This window comes from Heterodontus francisci, chromosome 3, assembly GCF_036365525.1.
Source record: "Heterodontus francisci isolate sHetFra1 chromosome 3, sHetFra1.hap1, whole genome shotgun sequence".
NCBI classification, from domain to species: domain Eukaryota; kingdom Metazoa; phylum Chordata; class Chondrichthyes; order Heterodontiformes; family Heterodontidae; genus Heterodontus; species Heterodontus francisci.
Genome location: NC_090373.1, coordinates 50800707 through 50816911, shown reverse-complemented (window position 1 = coordinate 50816911; position 16205 = coordinate 50800707). Strand labels below are relative to the sequence as shown.

General features: G+C 44.5%; 1 protein-coding gene across 1 annotated transcript in view; it reads right to left on the bottom strand.

Moving 5' to 3' along the window:
* The window catches only part of sntg2 (syntrophin, gamma 2), a 325968-nt gene that overhangs the window by 91178 nt on the left and 218585 nt on the right, over positions 1-16205 (bottom strand). The window contains exon 13 of the mRNA XM_068028487.1: positions 15266-15382. Coding sequence (XP_067884588.1) covers positions 15266-15382 — 117 coding nt within the window. The remainder of the gene's footprint in view (positions 1-15265; positions 15383-16205) is intronic.

Here is a 16205-nt window from a genome sequence, read left to right as displayed (position 1 = left end):
ACAGTCACAGAGTTCCAAACTCCCCTCACTTCTGGGGATTAACCTTGGTGATAGTGTCTGATGTTGCAACAAATCCGAAAGATAGCACGGCCAAACTTACCTAACCTTTGCAGGCACTGAGGACTCTCCCATTAGTGGCGTCAGCTTTTCAAGGACAGGAAAGTAAAGGCACATGTGTGCTGCGTGTCTTGCTGAAGATTGTGAATGGCTGGTAGGATCATGGCGAAGTGCATTCTAATCAATGCAAAAAGATATTTTACATATTTAAAGTACAGTCCTGTCACAGAGCGGTGGAGGTACTGCCACGGAACTGCGCTACCTCTGGGAAAATCGCAACCCGGCATTATGGCATCGTGTTCTGTGGTGGTCGATTCTGTTCTGATTCTCTGGCCACCCCCTGCCATGAAACCTGCCTTCTGGCTGAGCACACAATCAGCCCAGTACACCCATTGAGTGTTATGTAGATAATCATTCATTGTGGGATAATGTAGACTCTATGGAAAGTGAGTGAGAGAAGTTTACAGATTGACCTTGCTGACTTGAAGCAAATGCAGGAGAGAAAGGGAAACTATAAAATTAAATTGGTGGATGCAAGCCATCAACTGTCTGATTTGTTTTCCCAAAAGAAATGCATGTCTGCAGAAATGGTTCGGGGTTCTAAAGGAGTTGGGTCTTGCAATGTAGTGCTTTGTACAGAATATGAAGGTCTTTGATTCAATTTATTTTAAAATTTTGATTGTACTTATTTAGTGAGACGAGAATCTTCTGTATCTCTAAATAAATTTTTATACAAGTGTGTAAAGATTGGCTCCAGTTCTATCCTTCACTGCCTGGCTCCCTATTTATAACACCAGGTATCAGCTTAGTTCAAGGCCCTACTGCCCCACTCCAGACAGCCTTATTCTGGGACACTGCGCAACAACAGACAACATACAAATAAACAATTAACATAACACAGAAAACACCCCCTACCCACTATATTATCAGTCTGCAGCTTTGCATTAATTCATATTCATTAAGTATGCCCAAAATGATTGAAAAGAATAAAAGTTTATTTAAATTCTGAAATATAAGAGGGCTTTTAAGGGCCCAATATATTGCATAGAAAATGGGCCGAATGGCCTCCTCTTGTGCTGCAAGATTCTATGATTTTATGAAATACCTATCAGGGACCAGTGATTTATGCAAAATCATGACCATTACAACTCATTCACCTCTGCGTTCCAGCTATAATGTGGCAGGTGCCAGTTGGCAGGTCACCACATAAATCATTGGTCCCAGATGTGCACACCTTCTATTTATAGCACAGTTTGAGACTGAAAACCATTTTAAAAATTTCTAAATTTATAGTGAAAACTGAATAGTAGAATAGTTTCTGCTCCCAATGTACTCTATTTTCACTTATTTCTGGATTATATACTTGCCCTTTATAATTCCAACCTAAGTATTTAAATAGCAGTTTGACCAGAGTAAAATGTCTTGTTATCCTTGTGAAGAAGAGGGTACAATTACACATTCTGTACATCATCAATGCTGTTGGGTGTTACGATTATATCTTGTAAAAATTCATTATATTTTAGCAACTTTAACAGATGCTGCTAACATTTAATCATGTAAAACTGTAATTGTAAAGGGTTTAATGATCAGAATCTTTCATTTTGTATTTATTTTGAAGTTTTCAGGATCTTACAGCAGTAAAACTATTTCTAGCCTGCACTCCTTTTCTATTTTAAGGGCTTTACAAGATCGTTCTCTTGTGCTTAGGGTCAAGGATCACTCCACTATGTGAGCTCTCACTCACCATGATCTAAATCTGAGCTCATGTTCCCAATATTTGGTATTGTAGCATTACATAAGGGTCAAACAGAAACCTTCGTTCCTGTATTTCAATTACTCAATTTTAGACAGTGGAGGATTAAACACTCTATCATGCCTGAGTTTACACTATATATGAGAAAGTCAAAGTACTGATGGCAAAGGCCAGACTAAACCTAGAGGCTGCACTAAGTTGTGCTTTGTCGATAAATTTATGCCAGACTTCCAAACTTTGGTGAAAGATAAAGATGGCAAAGTTTTGCATTACATGGTGATAGATGCTTGTTAAGTAAATAAACATGTGAAGAACATTTACGTGCAGTTGACTAAAATTAGTGGATCTGTTTAAAGCAGTGTTGGCATAGACACGCTTGTGCCGAGTTAGCAATTTCTACTGGACAACACTGTAATAGTGAGGCATATCACAGCACATCTCACCATTTTAGGAAACATTGCTAGGGTGTTGAAACAGTGAATCTTGGTATTCCCTCATCGTAGTAACATAAGTACATAAAAATGTAAGAAATAGAAGCTAATCTTCAACCTCAACCCATCTTCCTGTACCATCCCCATATCCCTTAATACCCAAAAATTTATCAACCTCTGCCTTGAATATACTCAATGACTGAGCATCCACAGCTCGCTGGGGTAGAGAATTCCAAAGATTCTCAACCTTTAAATGAAGACATTTCTCCTCATCTCAGACCTAAATGGTCAACCCCTTAATCTGAGACTGTGACCCTGTGTTCTAGATTCCGCAGTAAAGGGAAACATCTTCTCAGCATCTACCCTGTCAAGCCTCTTAAAAATTTTATATGATTCATAGAATCAATCATCATGGTTATTGCATAGGAGGCCATTCAGCCTCTCGTGGCTGTGCATGTTCTCTACAAGAGCAGCTCACCTAGTCCCACTCCTCGGCTTTTCCCCATAGCCCTGCAAATTCTTTCTCTTTAGATAATTATCCAGTTCTCTTTTGAAGGCTTCGACTAAATTTGCCTCCATCACCTTCTCAGTGCATTCCAGTTCCTAACCACTCGCTGCGTAAAAAGTTTTATCCTCATGTCACTGTTGCTTTTTTTGCCAACCACTTTAAATCTGTGTCCTTTCATTCTGGATCATTTGTCCAATGGGAACAGTTTCTCCCCATCTACTCTGTTCGGATCCCTCATGATTTGAGAACATCTCTATCAATCTCCTCTTAATCTTCTCTTCTCCAATGATAACAGATCCAGATTTTCCAACCTATCCACGTAATTGAAGTTCCTCATCCCTGGAACCATTCTCATGAGTCTTTTCTGCACCCTCTCTAATGCCTTAACATCTTTCCAAATGTATGGTGCCCAGAATTGGACACAATACTCCAGTTGAGGCTCAACCATTTTTTATACTCATTCAGTACCTCAGCCATGCCCTATGCCTCCATGCGTAAATCCCCATTTAAGTGCCTAATTGGCTCCACTCCTCCTTTTACCACTCTTTTACTAGTTAGGACCCTATAGAAGACTTTTTAGATTCCCTTGCCTCATACTCTCTCTTTGCTTCCCATTTGGTTTTTTACTGCTTCTGAGCCTTCTATATTTAGCCTGGTTCTTAATTATATTATCAATTAAATCACCTCTCATTACTCAATCCCTCTTCATAGGACAATCCCCTCATTCCAGAAACCAGCCTAGTGAACCTTTATTGCACTCCCTCTAGGGAAGTATGTCCTTCTTTAGGTAAGGAGATCGAATTTGCACATCATACTCCAGGTGTGACTTCAACAATGCTCGGGATCAATGTAGGAATACCTCTTTTCTCTTATACTCCAATCACTTTGTAATAAAAGCCAACATACCATTTGCTTTCCTAAATGCTTGCTGTACCTGCATGTTAACATTCTGTGACTCATGTACAAGGACACCCAGGTCCCTCTGAATGCAATGTAATGTAACAGCGTGCCTGCCCTCTTATCTGTATGATGAAGATCAAGGATGAAATCTATTTCTCCAATAAGGAATTGAGTTATTTGAGAACATTTACAATATCAAGTTATTCGGTGCCTCTAAAATAATCAACAAAACTGAAGAAAGAATTGAGCCCAGCACTGAAAATTTGGAGGTTGAATCAAAGTTCCCCATGCCATTTTTCAAGGAAATGCCTGCTCTACATTAGTGGAAAATGGGTCTGATGTCCCCAGGTGCTTTTGAGGAAGAGGCAATTATCAAGCTATCTTGTGTGGAATCACTCTCCTTCAGGCAACAGCTGGAATGAAATACCAAATCTGCAACAGCTGAGAAACCCACAGAAACATACATTCTTTACAACAGACATTATTCACCGTATTAGGAGCTATGTCATCACCTACCCTGATTCATTGAAAATGTTCTTTCACTACATATTAACAAAAGGAATAACTAAGGCTGTGTTGGAAATGATGAATGCAACTTTTTATCATTACAGTGATTAGGTTTACATAAGGTTCCATTGCTGAGTTGATACCCAGTTGATGATTCATTATGTGCTTAGAGACAGCAGGAGGTGAACATTCCGTTACTTTGATCCTAAAAATCAACCCGCAGGAGGACTGAAATTCTGAACAGCTCTTCGATGAGAGATCAGAGGTGTTGAATTAGTTCAGGTGCCATTGGGTAATTTTTCACTAATTGGGAAAAAAGATTTCTTACAATTTTCTATTCCGTTCCCTTGATATTTAATTTTAGTTATATTTGGAGATAATTTGTGTCTGTTTGATGAAGGGGCAGCTCAAACTCCGTGGGTAATGGTTTATTCACTGCCTTCTGTCATCGTATTCCCAAATGCTGAAGTAAAGGTGCGGCAAGAATCTTAACCCTGTTTTCTTCTTAGATTTTAAGGACTTCAGACATTGTGTTCAGTGTCAAGATCACTCCAATAAGTAAGCTTTCACTCCCCATGAACCAAAATGTGACCTAATGTGTCCAATATTTAGTATTGCAGCATTGTATAGGATCAAACAGAAATATTTGTCCTTGTATTTAACTTACGACACATGACACATGATTTCCAATGATTTTAGATAGTGGAAGATTAAACACTCTGTCTTTGGTTTACGCTGTAAATGATGGAACTGTTTTATTCAAAGTGACAAATAAACAAGTGAGAGACAATATAGAAGTTTGCATAATTTTTGCAGACTTCTCCCTCAGGTTAAAAAAGTAAAAAAGTGTTGCAACACTTGATTAACACTCGTGATAGTATTAAGCCAGGCCTAGTATCCATGCTGCAACTCGTACACGTGGCCCATGGAACTCCAGGAGATAATCATCAGATGAGTGCCCCCTTCATATGCAGGGACTAGAGATAAATTGACCGATATCTGTCATACACATCTGAATATAAACCCATGCAAGGAAAGCTTTCCTAAAGATTATTGTTTTACTATTTATTAACTGAGGAAGTAGCTCTCTTTTTAGGTTTATCTAAAATTCTAAGATGGTAATGGTTTATTCATTACTTCATGCCACTGTATTTCCCAAATGGTAAAGTGAATATGCAACAGTAATTCTCATTGAGATGTTAAGACATTGGGTGCAAACAGTGAACCATTTATATTTTTGCAAGTGGTTATTGTCAGTGCCTTGTTTAGGTGGTTTGAAAGATTTCTGCTCTTGGTTTAAATATAATGAAAACTAAGTAATAAATTCCAATTTAGAGATCATCGTTAAGAAATTATTCCCAATGCATCCTTTATGTCTACTTTCATTTTGCTAACATGGTTCAAACAAGCCCACCAAAGCTTTTGAACCATTTTTGATATTTTGGGGGTATTTTTAATTGGCAAACTTTACATTTAATTATTTAACTGTTTCATACCACATTCCTTGATGCACTACCTTAATTCAGATGTTAACCTGTTTATTTTATATTACCTGCCTAACGAAAACTCACAGTATGTTAAATGTCTGTACATGAACTGTAATGATTAGAAATTATGTCCTATCAGATTTTAGTTCATTTGGAATGCATATATCTATACCAGCAGATTAATATCACATTTTGTAAAGACGATGTCTCTGAGGAGCATATGGATTCTTCTATCAGTGCATTTATCAGTATATACCAAGTTGAAATGTATTAACAACTAAAGACATTGGAAAAAAACAGCATTCAGATAATGTTACAAGGTTCTGCATACTTATAGATAAGGCTTACTTTATATCTTACATTTTCTGCTTTCTGACTGAATACATTATATTGATCCCAGAAATACTGTGGTGGGAGGGGTGGGTGGGTGGAGGGTGACTTTTTATCACATGGAAAATGAAAAAAGCTCTCCTGGGCTACTGGCTCTTGTCCTATCAACCTCCCCAGGCTTCCTACCTGACAATACATTACGTTTGATATTGATCAGATAAAGCAGTGTTCTAGTGGTAGCGAAAGGGGTTCTTCTTGGTGTCTCGCTGTTGGAGTGCAGATTCAGTGCCCATTATAACAAGTTGTTTCTCAAAGTTTGTGGATGAGTGCATTGAATATATTTCAGCCCTGGCCAGGGAGAGGTGAGGGTGCGGGCTGGGAGGGGAGCTTTTGTTGCCATGCTGCTGAAAAGTTAGGGATTGGTTACCCTCTGCTGTTGAGGTCTTAATGTTGCTGTCTATGTCAAGATGTTGAATGAGGAAGACTAATTTCATAAAGTATTATACTCCTGGTGAGTGCATCATCTTTTACTCAAGCTCCATTTCTATAGGATCGGCTTTTCATGAGCAATTTGTTTTTCAGTATAGCTCCCTGTAGAGGTTCACAAAGCTTGTATCTGGTGACTCTTGAGCCATTTCTGGGTGAGGCCATTGTGACACCTCCAGCTTAGAAGTAGCATGGAAGCTTAGATCTGAGGGTATGGGGACCAGTTATGAAAGTGTGGAAAGAGGAAATTTAAAAGTTCATTTATTTTCACAGACTAAGTGAAGTCATTCCATTATGGGCTTTACCAACCCATTCAATCTTCTGAGAGAGATGAGCAGCCACTGATGAAGTTCAGTGAAGCCTCTTCCTTCCTGTGGGAAGAATTTGAAATAAAAATATTTGCCAGGAATTTGCTGGGCCATAACGCCATAGTAATAGTGAAATAACAGTTAAGCTCCCAGGAAATTATGATATTAGTGAATAAGGCCACTGTAGTAATACTGTGCTAATTTTCTGGGAGTTTCGTGTCAATTCACCAGAACCATCACTGAAAGCTGGAACAACTCATTCTGCAAGCTCCACCTGCCATTGAAAATCGTTGTGAGTGCCAATTTGTTGCATTAAGGCCAGTTTTATCGTCATTTGCCAGAACATTGGGCTGAATTTTATTTTGGGGACAGGGGTCCTGGCTGTGGGCTGGAAGGTGTGTGGTGGAGGGGGGGTGGTGGGAGCAGTGGGAGGGGGGGGTGCGGTGACACCACCTAGGCCATTTATTGAACACCGGCTGAATTCAATGGTGGGCAGGTAATTAACTGTCTACCGTCGGGGATGCTATCCCCTTTAAGAGACGAGGGCCGGCAGCTCAGCAGTCACAGAAATGCCACCAGGAGCGGTGGTCACTGCTGGTACTGCAGAAGGCCCGGTGCAACAAAGATGGAGGAGGCCCTGGGACCAAGGAAAGCGGGGTCTGGATTGCCAGGGCCAGTCAGGCAGGCCCCGGTGAGGGGGTGGGGGGAGGTCGGTGAGAGCAGGGAGTGTCTTGCTGTGGGGGCAACCAGTGCCATCGGGGAGTGGGGGTGGCCCTCTATGGGCCATAGATTCCCCTAGAGGAGGGACTCCCCCCGTGTGCCCTACCAGGCTGCCTGGTGTCACCTGGCGGTGTTTCCACACGTAGCTGGGCCACTCGGAAGTAGCCCTTCTGGGCCACTTAAGTCGCTTAATTGGCCTCCCAGCAGACTTCCCATCTGCCATTGTGCCCACCACAGACAAAATGGTATGGGGGCAGGACAACATCAGGCATGCCATTCCCAAGCCATTTTGTCTGCACCCCCACCTCCCAAGGATTGGATAAAATCTGGCCCAATTATTGTTTCAGGAAGATGCTAGAAAGTCTGACCGAATAAATCTGATACTATTGAGATGATTATGATATACTGACAGGTATGGTTTAACTAAAGGGCTGAATCTTTGCTTCGGGGGCTGGGAAACAGGAGCCGAGACTGTTTCTGGGTCTTGAACCTTCACCGAGGGGAGCAACAGTCAGAATTTTGACTGGGGCGCCCCCTTAATTGTTACAGAAACATGCTCCGTGTCCAATTAAGAATGGGTGGTGGGCGCTCAAAGCTGGAGAGGCAATCGGAGGCCTTCCAGCTTCAGAGGAGCACCGAGCTGCAATAAATGCTAAGTAACTGAGAGGGCACTTCAACAGTCACTTTTAAAAAAATTTAAATTGCCTGCACCCCAGCCCAGACAGGCTGTCGACCTCCTTAATCCCTGGTTAACGAAGCTCTTTACAGATCTAATTACAAAAAACTTTTTTTCGTCCTTTCAGGTGTTAAGGAACGCAAGCTCCAGCAGCTGATGGGGACTAATGCCCCTCCAGATCCTTCAACCCCTTCAATTCCCTCTGACCCCACCCCTTCTGATCTGACCCCTTGCTGTGTATTCACTATTCCCTCTGACCTTCCCCTCTCTGCCGCTGAATGTTCTGTACTCAGCAAAGGACTTAGTTTTATCCCCTTACACCCCCATCTCAATGAATTTTGTGCTCGGCATGGCATTGAGCTCTTCTTCTGTCGCCTTCGCCTCTGTGCTCACTTCTTTGACCAGGAGTCCTCCCCCTGCCCAGCGGACCCATTCACCTGCCTACAGTATTTCCCCTCTACCTGGAACCCTCCCTCTGGCCTCTTGTCTGCTCTTGATCTTTTCATTGAAAACTGTCGGCGAGACATTGGCCATCTCAATTTCTCTGCCCCCGTCACTCACTCTAACCTGCCCCCCTCTGAACTTGCCGCACTCCGTTCTCTCAGGTCTAACCCCGACATTGTCATCAAACCTGCAGATAAGGGTGGTGCTGTTGTTGTCTGGTGTACCGACCTCTAACCTTGCAGAGGCTCAGCGCCAACTCTCAGACACTTCTGCCTACTTCCCCCTCGACCATGACCCCACCACCGAACATCAAGCTACTGTCCACAGGACTGTCACTGATCTCATCTCCTCTGGAGATCTTCCCTCTACAGCTTCCAACCTCATAGTCGCGCAACCCCGGACAGCCCGCTTCTACCTCCTTCCCAAAATCCACAAACAGGACTGTCCTGGCAGACCCATTGTTTCAGCCTGTTCCTGCCCCACTGAACTTATTTCTCCCTATCTTGACTCTATCTTTTCTCCCCTGGTCCAGTCTCTTCCCATCTACATCTGTGACTCTTCTGCCGCCCTACGTCATTTTGACAATTTCCAGTTTCCTGGCCATAACCGCCTCCTCTTCACTATGAATGTCCAATCTCTCTACACCTCCATCCCCCACCAGGACGGTTTGAGGGCTCTCCACTTCTTCCTTGAAAAGAGGCCCAACCAGTCCCCATCCACCACCACCCTCCTCCGCCTGACTGAACTTGTTCTCACATTGAACAACTTCTCCTTCAACTCCACTCACTTCCTTCAAGTAAAAGGTGTTGCTATGGGTACCCGCATGGGTCTTAGTTATGCCTGTCTTTTTGTGGGATATGTCGAACATTCCTTGTTCCAGTCCTACTCAGGCCCCCTCCCCCAACTCTTTCTCCGGTACATTGATGACTGTATCGGTGCCATTTCCTGCTCCCGCCTGAAACTAGAAAATTTGATCAACTTTGCTTCTAATTTTTACCCTTCTCTCACCTTCACATGGTCCATCTCCGACAATTCCCTTCCCTCCCTCGACTTCTCTGTCTCCATCTCTGGGGATACGCTGTCTACTAATATCCATTATAAGCCCACCGACTCCCACAGCTACCTCGACTACACTTCTTCACACCCTGCCTCCTGTAAGGATTCCATTCCATTCTCCCAGTTTCTCTGACTCTGATGCATCTGCTCTGATGATGCTACCTTCCACGACAGTGCTTCTGATATGTCTTCCTTTTTCCTCAACCGAGGATTCCCCCCCACTGTGGTTGACAGGGCCCTCAACTGTGTCTGACCCATTTCCCGTACCTCTACCCTCACCCCTTCCCCTCCCTCCCAGAACTGCGACAGGGTTCCCCTTGTCCTCACTTTCCACCCCACCAGGCTCCAGATCCAAAGGATCATGCTCCGCCACATCCAGCGTGATGCCACTACCAAATGTATCTTCCCCTCCCTTCCCGTCAGCAGTCCGAAGGGATCGTTCCCTCCGCAACACCCTCGTCCACTCCTCCATTACCCCCACCACCTCATCCCCTTCCCACGGCACCTTCCCCTGCAATCACAGGAGGTGTAATACCTGCCCATTTACCTTCTCTCTCCTCACTTATCCACGGCCCCAAACACTCCTTTCAGGTGAAGCAGCGATTTACTTGTACTTCTTTCAATTTAGTATACTGTATTCGCTGCTCACAATGTGGTCTCCTCGACATTGGGGAGACCAAATGCAGATTGTGTGACTGCTTTGCAGAACACTTCCGCTCAGTCCGTAAGCATGACCCCGAGCTTCCGGTTGCTGGCCATTTCAACACATCCCCCTGCTCTCATGCTCATGTCTCTGTCCTGGGATTGCTGCAGTGTTCCAACGAACATCAATGCAAGCTCGAGGAACAGCATCTCATTTATCGATTAGGCGCAGTACAGCCTGCCGGACTGAACATTGAGTTCAATAATTTCAGAGCATGATGGGCCCCATCTTTTTATGTTTAGTTATTTTTTTCTTTTTTCTTTTTTATTTGGTTATTTTATTTTAGTTTGTTTCTACTGTGCCTACCCACTGTTGCTGTTTAAAAATTTTTTTTTAATGCTTGTGCTTAGAGTGCTTTGTGCTTTACAGTCTATTCACACTCTCCCTTTACTAACGCTTTGACTTTCAGCACACCATTAACATACCATTTGCCTTTGTTCCATGACCTTCTGGTCAGTTATTCTCTGTGACCTTGTCCTATCAACACCTCTTTTGTTATCTCTTGCTCCAACCCCCGCTTTACTTGCTTAAAACTTTTTACATTGCCAGACTGCTGAGTATTTCCAGCATTTCTTGTTTTTATGTCAGATTTTCAGCATCTGCAGTATTTTGATTTTAATCTAATTACCTGCCTGCCTTGTGGGGGCATGCAGCCTTGCTGGGCCCCAATCCTGATTCGGCCAAAAAGGCTGAAGTCAGAAATGGAGTTGGAAAACCATCCGCCTCCATTCCTGACGTCGACGGGGTCCAAAAATTCAGCCCGATAAATCAGAAATAGAAATAATTCATCATACACATTTTCATATCATAACAAATTTGGACACTGGGATAACACTGCTTCTTACATGTCTATTTCGATTAATTTGGACAATTGATGAATCTTGACCACACAAGCGTTGCCCCACTGTGCAGTTCTTTTAATGACAATATAGGGCGGAATTTTTTGGACTTAATCCCTGCTGGAACAGTGGGACCACTTTCGGATCAGGAGCCTAATTAACGAATTTGCATGACTGGTGTGCCTCTTTAACTCAGCCACGACATTAGCATCCGACCTCTGGGTTGCCCGACCAATCACGGAGGGAGGGCGGGATGATGCATCCATTCTGTCAAAGTAAGGGTTTCTAATTAAATGGGTTACAAGGATTCACCAGCACTTGGATTTTGAGGCTGCAACTACTACAGGAATGGAGAGAAGACCTGAGAATGACGTTTAGCTCCCGCCACCAGCAACCTCCCCACACCACCCTCTGCCACCAGCAGGTTTCTCACTTTTACCAGGAGGTCCTGCAGTGAGGTGAGCTCTCCGAAGGGCAGCAGGAAGAGGAAACCTTTCCAACCAAGCAGGTGTGGATGGAAGTGGCCGAGGAAGTCAGCAGCAGGAGTGTGGTCCCTCCAACCTGGAGACAGTACACCGAGAGGAGCTAAGATCTCAGGAGGGCAGGAAAGGTGAGCAGCATAACATATTCAGGTGTCAACCCCCACACCCTGACTTGCCCAGCATTCTCCTGCACAGCACTCCTCTGGTCAACACACCTTGCTGCTCCACTCATTCCTCTGTCTCCAGGCACCTCACATCCCCATCTGAACAGCCAACACTCACACTCACACTCAGCCTATTGCCCTCTTGATTCCATGCCTCACAGTCACCCTCCACAAATGGTGTCCTTCCACTCTGTCCACACAAGCCATTAGGAACACTCACACCTCTCTGCTTCCTCTCCTTGCAGAAGAAGAGAGCACATAACTTTGTGAGAGACAGAGACCCCGAGTGGGGGACTGGTGTTGGCCACTGGCAATGCATGCCCATCTGCTCCACTGGGAAGGATTTCTTGTTGCAGGAGACTGCAGAGGTCTGCAGCGACCTGCCTTGAGAGCCTGAGCCCGCTAAGGCGTGCTGCTCGGAGATGTCGAGAGAACTGATGATCTGCCTCTGGACCCTCCGTTGGGGGGGGGGGTCTCACCTCCTTCCAGCTGGATCTGTGTCCATCCCATCTGCCGAGTGGAGGGGCATGTAACTGAGGAGAAGGCAGCCGGTGCTGCTGCTGCCGGAGCTGTTGCCCATCATCAGAGACGCATACATTTCAGCTGCATAAGCTGCTCACATGCCATGCTGAAGGCTGGTATCAGGGATGTACAGCTGAAAGTGAGTGAAGTGCTCGACAGGTGAAATGCCTTCCAAGCAGTTGGCAATCACATGTCAAACGGTGAAAGCACTTTCTGAGAGAAGAAGTACTTTGAACAGCAGCCTCTCAATGACCATGACTAGAGCTCTTTAGTGTAACTCATCAAAGATTTCACAACCTGTCAATTTCAATGAAGAAGCTCTTCCTGGTGAGCACTCACCTCTGTGACCCTGGTGAGTTGCTGACAGATCGGCAAACAGATCTCCTGCCTGGGAAGTCCAGAATTGAGGGTTAAAATGGATCTTAATTGGCTTTTTAACTATTTTTTATTTACTTACCTGACAGATCCGAGGGGATTCCCCACTTGCCTTCACTCTCACCTCACAGAAACCTGGCAGAGGGTGGATGATGTTGGGATCCCAACCCAACATCAATTTCAGGAGATTTAACTCCCCACATGCAAGCAAATCTGCCTCCGCTTGGCTGGAAAAATTCTCCCCATAGTGTATACTTAATCTAAATGTACAAAAATTAGATAATCTTGATGGGTTGCTTACAAAAGAACTGAATACTTTATTCTGACAATGACCAAGATTTTCATTACCAGCAGTATAGTTTGCTAATAATCGCTGCTCTGGTTAACCTCTTGTTACAGATGTTATACCAACAACAGAACATTGTAAATCATTTCTAATTACAGTGGTGATTTGACCATGATCATTGAGACTTTCGGCTGGATTTTATGCTAAGGTAAGAAGTCCCGCAGCCAGGCCCGAAAGCGGGATCTGACCCCGCATGGGTTGGCAACAGAGCCCTGGGTGCCATTTGATCGATGGTGGCTAATTACGAGGCCGCTGCTGGGACCAGCATCCAAGTGAGGACTGCAGCCCGCCTCCCAGAGCTGGCCCAATCAGAGAGCCTTGGCAGCGCCACTGATAAAGGTGGCCACTGCTTGGATTGCAGGAAGAAGGAGAGGCCTCCATGTTGAGGTCACCTTGAAGGCAAGGTAAGTTTTTTTTCTTACCGTGCCAGGGCCAGACAGGTAGGCCTCGACCTTTGGGGGAGGGGCACCCTCCAGCAGCGGCAGCATAGCTGCAAGGGCGGCCATTACCACTGGGGAACCCATCTGTGGGCCAAGGAGCGGCCATAAAAGAGAGCCTTCCCCCGGAAACTCGTGAGGAGGGTTTACGGCAGTCTCCTCGCGCAACATTGGCCCCTCCCAGTAAAATGCAGGTGGGGGCAGGAGGTGGTCTTTTATTGGGCACCTAACTGGCAGAATTGGCCACCTAGTGGGTAACCGCACCACTGAGGTTCCTGCCTCTAGAAATATGTCGTGACGGCGGGAAGACCTCGGAATTCCCTCCCAAAGCCTTCCGCTGCCATTTTACCAGCCTTTTTGTGGGTAGTCACTGTTGCAAGGTAGGGAAATGTGGCAGCCACTTTGTGCTCAGTAAGGTTCCAAAAACAGAAATGAGATAAATGACCAGATAATCTGATTTTACTGATGTTAGTTGAGGGATAAATATTGGTCAGGGCACCTGGAGAATTCTCTTTATTGAAATGATGCCATGGGATAGTTTATATCAACTTGAGAGGGCAATTTAAAATCTTTTGCAAAAGAACCTCTGACAGTGCAGTACTCCCTCAATAATGCATTGGAAGGCTTGGATTTTAATCTGCCCATGGAGACGGGAACAGAGGTTGGGGGGGGGGAGTGGGCACACAAAATAGCATGAGGTGGTGTCAGGCGGCTTGCCGTCGCCTTTCCAATGGTACTGAATTTAGTCTGGGGTGGGGAAGACTGAGGACGGCTTTCCTGCCCAGAGGCTAACTGAAGCCCTTAAGCGGCCAATTAATAAGTTTCCCACCTCTGATCCCATTTCACTAACATCGGAGGGGCCCGCCGCCATGTGAACACACCAGTAGGTGATACTTGGCGCCCTCTTAGTGGGATCCGGGGAGGGAGGCGGGGGCCCACCTCTGGTTGCAATCCATGGCCCACAGAGGGCCCCCTGGTGGCAACGGCCACCCCCGCAGCAAAACCCTCCCACCCTCATCAAAACCCCACCCCATCCCCTTGCCCGGGCCTGTCTGACTGGCCCCTGCGACCCCAACCCCACTTACCTGTGCCCAGGGGTCTCCTCCATCTTCAGCACAGCAGGCCTCCTGCAATACCGGCAGTGGCCACTGCCACATTAATCAGCCGACCGCCGTGGAATTCCACTGGGGTTTCGAGAGAGGGCTGAGGTGGGGTCCCTGCCCCTGGCCTTCCGGCCTGCTGCTAGGACCCAAACAGCGGGATAAAATTCTGACCGGAGTAGTAGTCTAAATTAAGCACTCAAGTCACTGAAATGGAGCTTGAAGTCACAACCTTTTGAGTCAGAGATGAGAGTGCAACTACACAGCAAAGGTCGACATCTAATGAGTTCGAACTGGACAAGGATAGTGCAAAAGTTTAATTTTACTCATTTGCTTTTGGATGCTTTGATATTCTACAACATTGCTTAAAATTGAGGCTGTGTAACCACTACTTAACAAGTCAATGGTGCACCCAAATGCACTTTCTGTACTTTCAAATGCCTGGAAGTTAAGCTTGGAACATAAGGAAGCATGGTGAGAAATGTGATTATATCAGGAGTATGTACATAGGTACTTGCCATAATTTTAAACCTCATGCAGAAGTTAAGCCGATTGCATTAAACAAAGCCTCAGAGTAAAATGTGAGCTAAAAGAAGAAAAATCTGTAAATTATTAAAGAGTTGCTGTCTCTTACCGGTGGAGCATTGAAAATGTGAAGCGATGAACCCTTCAGTCCCAGAAACTTGTACTTGTAAAGCTGATTGGAATCAGATCCTAGCAGTCTCTCACTCACCCACCCCATGTGAATTATCTGCAGAGGAAAACCTTAGAAAATTGAAAAGTCAATCCTCAAAATCAAAACACTGTATTTTTTCATGATTCCTGCACACAAAGCCATTAATTTTGTAATGAAACCTTCAAGGACTCTGTGCTGGGCATGATGTCTAAATCAGCGAGGAAATTGCTGAACTGGATTATCAAGGAATCTACTCTTAAAAGTGTTTTGTGTGGAATTATGAGGATTTAATTCCAATTCAGAGCGACAACCTGCATTGCAGCAAAGGCTCAACAAGGCTAGGCCAAGCAAGCCCAAAATATTCATCAGTGTTGACAGCTTACTTATGCAGAACATGCAGTGTTGCAGATTCAGTGTCACCTCCCATTTAATTTTATGTCTTGTGCATGACACAGAAACCAACACCAGCAACTTTAGAATATTTTAAAAGCACCAATCAGAAAGCTACAACAACAAAGATGTATGGCCTGACATAACTTTCCATCTCTTGCTGTTTTAACATATCGACACAAAACCTGAAACAAAGAAATTGGTCAATATATTATCCCCATCCAACACTGTACATTGAGGGTTATAACTGGTGATTTCACATACTACTTGCTTCTCCTTTAAACAGACTTCACAATTTTTCTTTGAAAGTGTGTGTACTTTTTTGAACTGTACATAAAGAGGAAGGTCTCGATAAGAACCTTTGATTAAAATTGGGCTAATTTTCATGAAGTTAAAATATTAACCTCAAAAGGTTTTCATTGTTTTATAAAATGTCAACATTCTTATTGGAATGAAGAGTCTCTGATTCAGATTGCTCACTTGCTAGGCTTACAATAACAGTGGAGCT